Source organism: Mastomys coucha, unplaced genomic scaffold, assembly GCF_008632895.1.
Source record: "Mastomys coucha isolate ucsf_1 unplaced genomic scaffold, UCSF_Mcou_1 pScaffold18, whole genome shotgun sequence".
In the NCBI taxonomy this organism is placed as follows: Eukaryota; Metazoa; Chordata; class Mammalia; order Rodentia; family Muridae; genus Mastomys; species Mastomys coucha.
The window spans coordinates 19,763,895-19,777,235 of record NW_022196900.1 but is presented as its reverse complement, the minus strand read 5'-3'; the positions used below and the strand labels follow the sequence as shown (position 1 = coordinate 19,777,235).

At 42.4% G+C, this 13,341-nt stretch overlaps 1 protein-coding gene across 4 annotated transcripts in view; it reads left to right on the top strand.

The window, feature by feature from the left end:
- The first annotated feature begins 3,956 nt into the window (after positions 1–3,956).
- Ecpas (Ecm29 proteasome adaptor and scaffold) overlaps positions 3,957–13,341 on the top strand; it is a 116,648-nt gene continuing 107,263 nt past the window's right edge. The window contains exons 1-2 of one of the 4 annotated variants that reach the window (XM_031377519.1): positions 3,957–4,224; positions 11,596–11,699. In XM_031377519.1, coding sequence (XP_031233379.1) covers positions 11,678–11,699 — 22 coding nt within the window. In that variant the 5' untranslated portion in view covers positions 3,957–4,224; positions 11,596–11,677. Of the gene's footprint in view, positions 4,225–4,441; positions 4,871–11,595; positions 11,700–13,341 lie in introns of those variants that run through there. The other 3 variants (XM_031377518.1, XM_031377520.1, XM_031377517.1) reach the window with 3 other exon arrangements.

Here is a 13,341-nt window from a genome sequence, read left to right as displayed (position 1 = left end):
AGCCCTGGCTGTTCTGGAACTCACTCTGTAGACCAGGCTGGCCTCGAACTCAGAGATTCGCCTGCCTCTGCCACCCAAGGGCTGGGATTAAAGGCATGTGCCATCACCACCTGGCTCAATACATGCCTTTTCAATATACACCAGGCATTGGGGCCATTCTCAACACAACACAACAAGCTATAATACAACACAACAGAATACAACACCACCAGATGAAACCAAACCACTGTAACCCACTGTGTAGACTCAGATCTCCACTCCTCATTTACTTTCTAGTTTGTGGTGCTGTGGCTGAATCCCTGGATCCCTCTGTCCCATAAAGATCCCACTTTATAAAACTGTTGAAAGCAGAATATGAGTCCAATACTTAGTTTCATACCAGGAAGAATTAGTATTTTATTAGCCATGTTTATTGTCAGTGATATATAAAGGGTACTTGGGATGTATTAATTGTTACAATGATAACACAGAATAATACGTATACCAAGATTCCACTGTTTGGGGTAAAAATCTCTGTGTACACACATGCAGGTGATTTGTACATGTGGAGACTGGACTTTCTATATACAATGAACTAAGTTTCTAATTATTCTTGTCTAAAGGCTAAAATCTCCCCAGTCACTGTCCTTAACTTATATTTGGTTTTTATCTGACATGGCTATGAAAGGTTCCACTTGAAGTTATGGAAAGACACTTTCCCTAACCAGTCATTGTGAGACCAGATACAAGGCGCTCAAATCTCTTTGAGCTTTCTTTCAGTAGAGGTTGAATAAGGTTAAACACTGTGAGGTAAGTCCTGGTTCACGGTAGACCTTTAATGTAAATGCTCTTTCATGTCTTTTCCTTTTAAAGGATCAAAGCTGTCGACACTGAGCCACTCATCATTTGACAGACAACTGTCAGACTCTTCCTAGTATCGGACTGCTTTGGCTAGGACACGTCAATCAAGCAGTCCCTTTCAGGGGGCTACAGCAGGAGAGCTGCTGTCATGGTGGCCTGGCTGTTTGAACACTGTATGGGAACTGAGGAAATTCAACAGTAGTTTTGAGCACCATTATGACGAAGGCTGCTTAAGAGGTCTCATTTTTGTCATGTCTGTCCTAGTGAGCTTGCGCCAGCTTTTGGAGACTTCACTTACATCATGGTAAGTCTCAGGGTCATCTTAATGATGCTACTTATCTTGGGCTGTGTCTGCTTAGGCTAAGGAGAACAAGTTCCCTCGTGACTCAGCAAAAAAGCTCTTAATTGACACACACAAACTAGGTCATGATTGCTAAACAAGCAAAGCTTTGACTGATGCAGCAAGGAGCTGCTCCTAAATATGCCACACCCCCTTTCTGGCTATATAAGCAGCCTGCTTCTTAGTCTCATGGGGTCTGTTTTGAAGGCTTCTTTTCCATGTGCTATTTCTCTATCATATTAGGCTCCAACAAAAGTCTCTCTTGAGTGACCTTTCATTTGCACATACATGGTCTTTATTATAGGTAGAGTGGACTGAGCTTGTTGCAGGGAGAGAAGAGAACACTGGGGTGGTGTTCAGCCCCAGTAGAGGTACTAACAGCAGTGAGAAAGTAGCTGGAGAGCTTCAGAGAGCAGCCCATGGTAGGAAACTGTAGAGAGAAGAGCCTGAAGGTAAGAAACCGTGAAGAGCTGAGTCAGTGAAGTTGAAAGCTCCATCCATGGAAGACTTCCAGAGAGCTGACAAGGGTTCAGAGGTCAAGGGTCCTGATAATAGTTTGCTGCTGTAATGCCAGCAGCTGGGTTCTGTGCCTAGAGTGATAGCCTCTGACCTGAGTTCCTAAGGTTCCAAGTCTCTGGCTGAGCAATTTTGGAGCAAGAAGCCCCTGACTTTGAAGGCAGTGGCTTGCTTTGACCTGAGCACTTACATGTATAATACAAGCCTCTGGCTTTTAAAGCTTAGAGTCATAAAGCTTAGGTCTCAGGGACTAGATCTATATGTCTCTGAGTTAGTAAGTCTCTCATGCTCAAGAGCTCAGAGATGCTAACACTAAGGAACTTATTCTTGACACTATTTTTTTGAGATTTTATTTATTTTTGTTTTATGTGTACGGGTGTTTTGTTTGCACATGCATGTCTATTCACCACATGCATGCAGTGCCCACAGTGTCAGTCAGATCTTGTGGAACTTGAGTTACAGATGGTTGTTAACTGACATGTGGACCCTGGGAAGTGAACAAGGGTCCTCTCGGAGGGCAACCATGCTTTTAACCATTGAGCCATCTCTCCAGCCTCTATTCTTGCCATCTCTGAACATCAAAGTAGATCAAAGACTGTCAGCCAGCCTTTCATGACATTTAGAGTGCTTTACTATAGTACAGAACTAGGAGAGTTTGTATGCATCAAACTGCTGACAAGTTTTGAATTGTTTCTGAGGAGTAAAGTGAGGGGATAATGGTACTAGGAGGGGTGGACATTTCTGTACTTCAGTATTGTTTATAAATGGTCATTGCACTTATTTTGGAAGGAATGCCAAACCAAAGAGCAACAATGTCTACTAAAAAAGGACTGAGGCTCAGAGCAGTAGCACAAATCTATAGTCAGTTTCAAATCCCCAGGAGAGAGGAGAAATGGAGTTAGTCTAGAGTTAGTCAGTCTGAGAGTAGGGTGAGATTGGGAAGTATGGGAGTTGGGGTGGGGAGAAGGTAAATAAACTATTAAACCATTAACGAAAATGGTAATGTAGTTCTTTGAATTAACTTTGAAAAATGTTTGTGGGGATTGAAAACATTTATCCAGAACCTTGACCCCACCTGTGTTTGTTTTTCTGTCACTGTGACAAGTATATGACTATTTAAAACGAGTAAAAGTATATTTGGCTCACAGTTTTAGAGGTTTGGTACGTGTCAGTTTGTTCCGTTGCTGTGGACTCGAGGTGAGGCTGGACATATGGCAGGGTGTGTGTAAGTGAAATAAAGCAGCTCCTCTCATGGCAAACAGGAAGCAGACAGCAATGACAGGAAGAGGCCATTGCAACACAGTCCCTAAGGACACACCTCCAGTGACATACTTCCTTCAGTTTGCTCCACCTCCTGCTTTTCTACAGGCAATGAAGCTGTGCAATCATTATTCGCCTCTGATTAGGCCAGAGTCTCAGGATCAATTATTGTCCCAAAGTCCAGCGTCAGGCAAAACAAGTGGCAGGGAAGGAGTGTGTGTGTGTGTGTGTATGTGTGTGTCTGTGTCAGTCCTTAGCCAAGCTTTATCACTATGAACCAAACTCTACCTGGGGCTGTACATGTGTGTAGACACTAGTCTTGAAGCATCAACATTTTACATTTCATAATCTTTCTCTTGAGTGTGAGATGGGTGAGGCAGCTGAACTAGGAGGAAGGATTCTTATTTTTATGATACTTACAAAGATAAATGTAAATTTGTCAGTGTACAATTAATACAGGAAGCAATATCGTGAACGTTTGTTGCTATCTCCGACTTGCCTACTTTACATTCGGAACCACATGTATTCAAATTTCTAGGGCCCTAGGGATTCCATTTTGGGGGGAAATATGCAATTTCGATTCATTTAGGATCTCGATTATTTTTTTTCCTCTAAAAAAAAGTGTTTGATTTGGCACCTAATTCCTTATAGTAATCATATGATTTGCAGCTGCACACGACCAAGAGAACTCGTGGACAAACTAGAGGCTTCAAGTTAAAAGTTGGGATTGCCACTAAACTCGGGCTTAAGAAGAAGGAATCTAAACCATGTCTCGGTAGCTCAAATATCGTGGTTCCCTGGCCCGCAGCTCGCTGGGGTGGCAGGTTAACGTTAGGGGCGCATCACTCAGTGTGCTGTCTCGGTGCAGGTCCCTCTGTGCTCTAACTTCGGGGTTGCTCGGAGGCCGGGCCTTAGTCAGCGCGGCGGCCGAGAAGTTGGGCGCGAGGCGCAGGGCGGGGCTTCCTCCTCCTCCTCCTCCTCCTCCTCCTCCTCCTCCTCCTCCTCCGACTCGAGCCCCGCTCGACTTTTCCGAGTCCGCGTCCCTTCCTCCGTCCGGGCGCGTGTTCCTTCAGCTCCGACCAGGCGGACGTGACAGTCCCAGACCTTTAACGCCAAAGCCCGGGGCCGCGCGCCTCGGGGGACCTCTCCGAGGTGGCCAGGGCGGCCAGGCTCAGCTCGGCCGCACACGGGCTCCTCGGGCCCGGCCCCTTCCTACACCTCGCTGTTGGCCGCAGCATCCCGAGCTATGGAGACCGGCTCCGACTCAGGTCAGAGACCGCGTGCGTGCGTGCGGCTGAGGGAAGGAGGCTGCGGTGGGGTTGGCCCGCCGCGTCTCCGCTCCGCGCGGGGAAGCTTGGCGGCGGCAGGTGGGCAGGACGAGGCGCGAGCGAGCTAGCGAGGGCGGGCGGGCGCGCGAGCGAGGGGCCGGCGGAGGGGGAGTCGGGGGGGGGGGGGGGGGGGGGGGGGGGGAGGATGGCTCAGCTCTTTCTAAATATAAGAGCCGGCGTGAGGCAGGCGAGCAAGCTGGGCGCCGAGCCGAAAGAGCCGCCGCGCGGTCCCTCGGCCGCACGGGCGGCGGCGGCTCCTTCTCAGAGGCGCGAGGCCGAGGGAGCTCCCGAGTCGCGAGCTCGCGAGGCGCGGCGAGAGCGACGCTCGCAGCGCGGAGGACGCAGGCAGCGGGCGGGCCTCGAGGGCGCCGCGCGGCCCGCGTGAGAGACCCAAGGCGGCCCCGGGCCCCTGCGGCACGGCGCGGCGCGACACGGCACGGCGACGGCCGCGAGCCCCCCTCGCCGGCCGTCCGCCCGTCCGCCCCTCCCTCCTTCCCTCCCTCCCTCGCTCGCTCGCTCGCTCGCTCGCTCGCTCCCGGGCGCAACATGGCTGCGGCCGCCGCCTCCGCCTCCCAGGACGAGCTGAGTAAGTGCGGCGCAGAGCCTGCGGCCGTGAGAGGGACTCCGCTCCACGCAGGGCCGAGCTGGGCCGAACGCTGGGGGCTGGTAGGGTGCGGGGCCCGGCGTGCCAGGGGCTCAGGCGCTCGGGCCTGGCGGGAGGGCGGGCCAGCGGCGCGGTCGCTCGTAGGCCGCAGGTTTGCACTGTCACGACGTGAAATTGAAACCGGAGCCCTGGGCATAGCTACTCTTGCTGGAAATCGGCTTCGGCCCGGGCTTTGGGGGATCCGTGGTACCGGAGCTGGCACGCGGCCCGTCGGCCCAGGTCGGACTGTGTCCACCCGTCCGTCTCGTCTGACCCCCGCATGTCCCTTGATGCTGACTGACGGGTGGATTCTGGAAATGGAGCTTTTGGGAAGGGGAGAAGGGTGCCTTTCCCCCACATCCAAGGAATCGGCAGAAAGGTCACAGATTGGAGATGACTTTCAGGTTGAAGCAGTAAAGACCCAATAGGGCCGCTGTTAATGGCAGAGAAAAACAAAACAAAACAAACAAAACAAAACAAAACAAAACGCGGGTGACGACGGAGCTGTCAGAAAGGAGAGAATCCCACTCCATGCCAAGCGTTGCGATTTTCCAGGGGATGACGATCCAAGCTCGCTGGGAGCAGTGGTCGCCCTTAATGCCAGGCCGCCCAGCCTGCTGCCAGTGTTCCACTCTATGCTTTGTGGGAAGTGTAGTTCTAGGATCTTGTCGGCCTATTCTGGGGTCATAAATATTCAATTTTCGTGGGATATGTAGAAGAATTTATTGCGTTTTGGGTAGTTAGTTCAAATGCTTTAGGGTGTTTAAGAGCACCCCACTCCCCTATGTTGCCCTTCAATGAAGACTAAAAAAGAAAGGTGTTATTTGAGGATGATGTGTATTTTAAATGCCAGCATGGGTGAGGTGTTGTAAGCTTATGTTTGTGAAGCTTATGTTATTAAAGCGCCTCAATCGCCATGTGAAAGTAGTTAAACTTAATTTATGTTTCTTTGGTGCTTGGCAGTTGAAAGCTACTTTTACAACGTGATCTCACTTTTCCCTCGTAACAACCTTGTGTGGCAGGTAGGTAGGAATTATCCTTGTTTTAAAGAGGAGGCCTAAACATTTAGAGGGATTAAGTTCCTTGCTGCTTTGAACTGGTGGAGCAGGAGTTCTAGTTGCATCTTTGGATGCTGAAGTACATGTTTGGTATGGCTCTGGGAAGAAAGAATCTGAGGAGAGCAAGAGGAGGTCTCCGGGTGCGGAGAGGTAGATGTAGGTGGCCACAATGTTGTGTGTTTGCCTCTCAGTCCCAATGGAATCACCACTTGACCTTTGAAGAGACCAGTTTCTCAATATTATTTTTCAGTATTTTTATTGTGGTAAGATGTGCATCACAAAGTTTATCATCATAACCATGTTTTAAGAGTGAAATTCAGGGTTTTTGTGTACATATACTCTGTTGTACAATCACCACCTCCATCCATCTTCAGGATTCTTCATCTTGCAAGACTAAAATTCTATAATTGTTAAACAACTCCTTCCCTCCTCTTCCCTGAATCCCCTGGCAGCCACTTTTCTGCTTTTTGTCTCTGACCTTCACTAACTTTTCACTGTGTGTGTGTGTGTGGTTTTTTTTTTTTGTGTGTGTGTCATTTTATTTCATTTAGTATAATGTGTTCAAAGTTTATCCTTACTCTAACATCTGCCATGATTTTCTTTGTAAGATTGAATAATGTTCTCTTGCATATAATACGTTTTCTTATCCATTCATGGACAAGTTGCTTCCAAATTTTAGTTGTCATACATAATGCTGCTGTGGTCCTCCTTTCAGTTCTTTTGGGAATACACCCTTAACTTTTGAGGAACTGCGGTTTGTTTGTCTTTTGTGGTTCTGGGGATTGAAGCCAGGGCCCTTCATGTACTAGGTGAGTGCTATACCACTAGTTACACTCCCAGCCTGCCATTTGTCTTCTTCCCAGTGACCATGCCATTTCACATTCCCACCAACATTGTATAAAGACTTTCACTTCTCCATATTATTGTCAATAATTAGTTTCTGTGTTCTCATTAGTACCATTATTTCAGGTTATCTGAAATAATAAGTATTTTAAAATTGACATGTCTCATGGTGTTTGGGTTTCTGTTGTAACACTAAGTACGTTAACATTTCGGTTACTGGTAGAGACGGGAAAGAAATGAGAAAGGATTGACAGTTTGGAGTCAACTGTTTCTGTATCTACAGTGTCCTTGTATATTAGTGCCTGTTAAGATGCTGAGAGTATAAACCCCTTCTGGCTAAGGGGTTTATCAGCATTGGCACCAAGTGTTAGAGTTAGGAACAGATAGTCCCAGTCTAGCTGTTCTGTTTTCTTTGGTCAAATTACCAAAGAAATTTGTTGATTTAGCTTCTGTTTTTATTATGGAGAGATTAAAGACTTGATATTCGGTACCTTAGAATAACTTGAGACCGTACACATGTGTGCAGGTTAAGACATTTCAAATGAGGATGGTGACATTTTTGGTAATCCCAAACACTTATAAAACTGAAGTCAGAGCTACAGTTTGAGGTCAGCCTGAAGTATATAGCAAAAGCCCCCACCCTCCCTGAAGCTTTTTTTTTTTTTTTTTTTTTTTAACGGAATGGCTGTATTAAGAGGAGATGAATGGTAAAGGTGCCTTGAGGGTTCCAAGAAAAAGGAGCTAATTATCTGAACATCTGGTGGTATTTTATGGTTTTTGAGATTGACCTTTTTATGTTACACATGCTATTCTCCAACTCTTAGGCTACAGAAATCCTCCTGCCTTAGCCTGACAGAATGCTAGGACTAAAACTAACTACAGGCTATTACTACTGTGTCTGGCTTACTGTCATTTCTGTATAATAGATGATAATAGAAGCATTCCTCTGGGTGGCAGCATTGTTTTTTTGCCCTACTATTTTATTATGGAACTCAACACTCAGAAAAACTGAAAGTGAATATTTATATATTCACCACCTATGTATACCACCTGGTGACATACTGTTCAGTTACATTAAGTCCTCTATCTTTTATATACATAGTCACTTTTAATTATATTGCCATAGTACATTGTAGGAGCTCCTGAGTAACAAAATTGATGGGTTAGTCACTACATTCCTCCTTCCAGTCATCTCTTTTTTCTTTCCCCTCGCCCTCCTTGAGACAGGGTGAGGGTATATAGCCCAGGCTAGCCTCAAGCTATTGGTTCTTTCTGTTGAGATTACAGGCATGCACTTCCATGCCCAGCCTTTGATTGATTGATTGAATGATTGAATGATATAAAACCTTTAAACTTGCAAGTGACCAAAAGATAGGAAGGCAAGATAGTTTTCAGTTTCATTAGATTTTATGTTCTTTTTAAAAAATATTTAAATCTTATATATTTTACTTTGAATCATATGGCTACAGCAGAATAATAGTAAAACTAATGTTTTTGAGAGTACCTACTCTCCAGTACTCTAGAGAGGTACCCTAGTTTGTACCTACTTACTGACTCCTCAGAGGAGCTGTGAGTCTGCTCTCAACCAATGGTGCCATTATCTTAGGGCATAGTTAGGGCTTGACTTAGGTTCTGTGATTTAAAAAATTATGACAGTTCTGCTCTGTCAGCACTTACAGTTAAAGAAAGAAGTAGTTGTATTTTCAATTATTTCTCCTTTTAGTCTCTTGTATAAGGATCAAAATCAGGGTGAGTATGTTGGGGAAGGGTTCTATTGTGGCAGTGTTCTGTGTTTGATGAGCAGAATGCGTTTTTGGGTAGTATGTGGAAAAAGAGGATAATTAGGTTATATAGTAGAAGTATTTTTTTAATTTACTTATGTCTGGATTTCTTTGTATTTAGGCTCATATTTGCAGTTGGAGTGAGAATAGAGGGCAGATAGTTAGACTTTATTCTAACATTATCCTTTATTGGTTTATGGAGAAGCCAGCACTGTAACTTTTTCAGTAGCTTGGAGAGGTGCTTCTGACAGAGGATGAAAGGACTCAAGAGTTTTTGCTTTGTCAACTGCTTAGTAGTTTCATGGTCTTGGCTTATAACTGTTAGGTTGCATTCAAACCTGATTTTTGTTGGGTTATGGACAACTCTTGAAGAAGCAACATATAACCTTGAAGCGTATACTATTCAATTTGATCTTAGGCACAGCCACGTGAAACCTTAGTAGTATCAGATAATCAACATTCAAGTAATCTTCAGAGAGTGTTTTTTTTAAGAGGATGATATGTGGCAAGCTAGTATGTAGTTGTGTAGTTGAACAATTAATTATTTGGGTATACAGAAATTGTCCTTCTAAGATAATAATTGTAATCACAGATATGTAGACTATTGAGTTGATCTTTGTAGAAAGGCTATCAAGCCTGTATTGTTAAATTTTGGTTACTTAAGCAAATAGGAAGTTAAGTTAAAATGGAAAATGACAACAGGATCTCCTCTCTCTTTCTCTCTCTCTCTCTCTCTCTCTCTCTCTCTCTCTCTCTCTCTCTCTCTCTCTCTTTCTCTCTCTCATTCCACAGTTTATTCTTTTTGAACTATGCTTCCAGTAAATAATTTCAATAAAGGCCAATGCCAACAGTTGGCATGGAGATACTGGTCTTGTTCAGAAGATAGATGTTAAAACTGTAGGCAGTGCTATTGTGCTCAAATGGTTTGATCCAGTTGTTGATTTCTCCTTTCAGTCTGGCCAAGACTCTGCTTTGATGACTGCTGTCTTGTATTGCATATTTTATCCACACATTTCCCAATTCAGTAAGCAGACTTTTAAAATTGAGTGAGTAATTTATGGTTTTGTCCTCAGAGTGTTTATAGTTAATTAGGCACAGATTTATCTGTCAATATAAACAGCTAATATGAAGCATGATATGAAAAATGCTTAATATGTGTCTTTGGAAACCTCAATAAATAAGTACAGCATTCTAGGGTCTAAGGACTAATAGCTTAAATTGAAACATGAAAGAAGAGTAATGAACATACATTTTAAGAAAAGGCTAAGTAAATCATAGAGATGAATGAAGATGTGTTTACTGTGGCTGTGCGAAGAACTAAGAAAAGAAGTAGACTTGGTATGTAGTGCCTTCATTATTTGGGATCTAGAACAAATTACTTTCCTGAATATTCTCTCTTTATCATAAAATGGGGTGATGACAAGAAAACTCATGGGGATTTTAAGATAGTTATATGTGCATATGCTTTGTATAAACAATTAAGGAATCTACATTTACTAACATTTTGGTGTGGGGGAAAAGCAAGAGCAGAAGACACTGGGAAGATAGGATGGAGCCAAGGTATAGAAATGCCAACCAGTGTAAAGAGTTTGAACTTAGTTCTGTAGACAGTAGAGAACCAACAGAGTTCTGAAAGGGCTAATATACAACATGAGAAGGTCTATTTTATAAGAATAACAGATAACAATGGTGAAATAATTAATTGCAAGAATCCACTCATCAAAAGAAGATTAAAAGAAGGGGATCAAAATGGTTAAAGAAATGTAGGGTCTGAATTGAGACAGTGAAAATGGATTTGACAAGGAGATAATATTAATTGAAATCCTAAAGCATGTAGAAATGATTGGGTTGTTATTATATAGGTGAGGGTTATTAAAGAGAGGGAAGAGTTAGGGACAATTCCAAGAATTTAACTAGAGACTGTAGAATAGGGCAGAAAGTAGTTTTTAGGCAGACTTAGAGAATTGGAAATGGAGAGGAAACAAAAATAAGATTTTATTAAACAAGTGAATAAATGAATGAATAATGGAGAAATCTTTATTGAATAGTTTAAGGAGAATGGTTTGTGTGGTGGCCAGTGCCTCTGAAATTATAGTCAAATCTGGTTTCAAATTTATTGCTTTATCACTTTTGGTTAATATGCCCTTGAACACAAAACTACCTACCTTTGGGCCTTGGTTTTCCCATTTGTAAAAGGGAATTACAGCAAAACAAGCTTATAGGATTCTAAGAATGGGAAGAAATGATGCATGATGCATGTTAAAAACTTGGTAGTATTTGGCACATGGGTTGCATGTCCATGTGTGAAATTTGATTGCAAAGCTTTGAAGAGGTGGGGAATGATGGGATCATAGGAATGGATAGCTTGTTCTGAAGACAGCTCTTTGGAGCCTGTGAATATGTAGAGAGGGTTGAGATGTCAATATTCAAGGAGATGGGTCCTGGGAGAAGTCATGGGTTACTAGAGTTATTGTTATTAACTTTTGTTTTCTCGAGTTTTGAGACAAAAATCACACTATGTAGCCCATGCTGACTTCAAACTCTTGATCCTCCCTGTTTCAGCTTCCTAAGTACTTAAGCGTTTATATTTCTCAGTTATATTACTGGTAACGTGTACTGGCTAACTAACCCTCTTCTTACAAAACCACTGTATAACTGAGATACTTCCTTTAATTTTAGTGTAAGGTTTTAATATACTTAAGATATGTACATATTTATATGATAAATTACATGTTGTATTGGTGCTGGAGTTTTAAAATCTTTAGTCAGTTATCAGTGTACCTTTTGAAGCTTTATGTAGGCTCAAGTTCTGTTTATGTAATACCCTTCTTCACCAGATTTGATAATTACTTTATTTTTCCTTATTCTGAATGCAAAAGAGGGCATCAAAGATGTTAGCAAGAAATGAAAAGTGCTTATTTTTCTTAAAATGGTAGCTCTGTGTACAAGTCTTAATTGTATTTTTTTTTGGTGTTCTAAATAATAGATTCTTTATACAATTGCATATGTACGAGTGGATGAACATACCATTGGTGATCCAGAGGACTTTTGTCAAGATTGGATAAACCATGTATCACATTGATTGTAGAGGTTAGTAGATTTAGTTCCTGAGGATATGTGCATTTTTATAGCAGATTTAAAAATGCATAGATTATTAGGTAGCAATTTTCCCCTAAGATCTTCACTTTTTTCCCCCATTTTTCCTTTTTCCTTTCCTAGTTACCTGAGAGAACCAGCGAAGTTCATGTTAGTTTGTATGTGCCTGATATTTCTATTCTTTGTGGTGGTAAATACAAAAGAATGAGCAAAAAAAGAAGAAAAAAGTCTAAAATTTGAAAATATTAGTTAGCAATGTGCACAGGCAGAAACGATGGGTGATAGTTTATAAGTGATATCTGCTATACAAAAAGCACTTTATAGTTTTAGGAACATTATTATGGAATCAATTATTTTAACTTCAGAAAAGAGGTATTATAGGAGGCATCTTTATGGTAATTGGGTATTCCTGATTCTGTTACTTTAATATGCACTGTGTTTTTTTAAAAGCTGCTTTATTCTGTTAGTATTACAAAGAGTGTGATTCTAGTTTTGCTTTTCAATGATACTGGATAGTTCTTTGAAACTCTGTAAATTCAATATTACTGACTACTTGGGGTTTTAGTAACACCAGTTTGAAAGTCTATTGTGTGCCTATTTTCTACTATAACTCTTAGACTAATTTAACTATTATTTTATGACTTTTTAGTATGTATACTGCTAATTACAGTATATAATGACTAATTAATTTAAGTGGAATTTTGAGGGCTGGAATGTTTTATAAATCAGAATTCAACTTCAGAATAAATTTTAGTTTATTTTTGCTGTTTCTTATCTTTTTGGTGTGTAGAGGAATAAAAGTTGGGAGGTTGAAAGACTTTAGTAGAGCAATGGGGGCATTGCTTATATCCTAGATTCTTTAATTGTTTTGGAACTCATGAGAGATGTATTAATGCTTTTATGATATACTGAAGACAAGTAGTCCAAAACACAAGTGCTAGGATTTAAATTGTGACTTTTTAGGTAGGCATGGTGGTGCATGCCTCCCTGTACTCAGGAGGCAGACACGGGAGGATCACCACAACTTTGAGGCTGTCCTGGACTCAGTGAATTCCAGGGCAGCTGGGGTTATAGTGTGAGATACTGCCTTTTTAAACAAAACACAAGCAAACAAAACATTTTAGAAATTTTCACATCCAAATGAGCATTTTTCTTCCAAGTAATTAACTGTTTTTGGTGGATATTAACTATCCTATGTGGGACTATTATGCAACCTGAATTCTTATGTAGTATCTCCCTCAAACTTGCTTATGTAAGCCAAAGTGATCCTTCTGCTCTCTCCCTTATTAAAATTAATTTGTACCTGCTTGCCTGCCAGCTGCGGCTCTGAGGAGAAAGGCCTTTTTAGAGTGTTTGTGAACTTAAGAGTGTTTATTAGGAATCTGGCTCTTAACTCCCTGCGTCTCAGAAATTGGTAAGGACTCGTTAAACCATCTGGTCATGCTGTCACGCTGCCTTCCCTATATGTGTGTGTGAAGAGGGGAGGAGTTGAAGGCAGTAAGGAAATAATCTTGTAGGGATCTGAGGCAAACAGGAACGGGGAAGCCGTTTTTTATGGATCATATTGAGTTGGTAGGGAGCTTAAAGTAGTCTGGCATCTTATACAGAAGGCTAGGATTTCATACATACCAGGAAA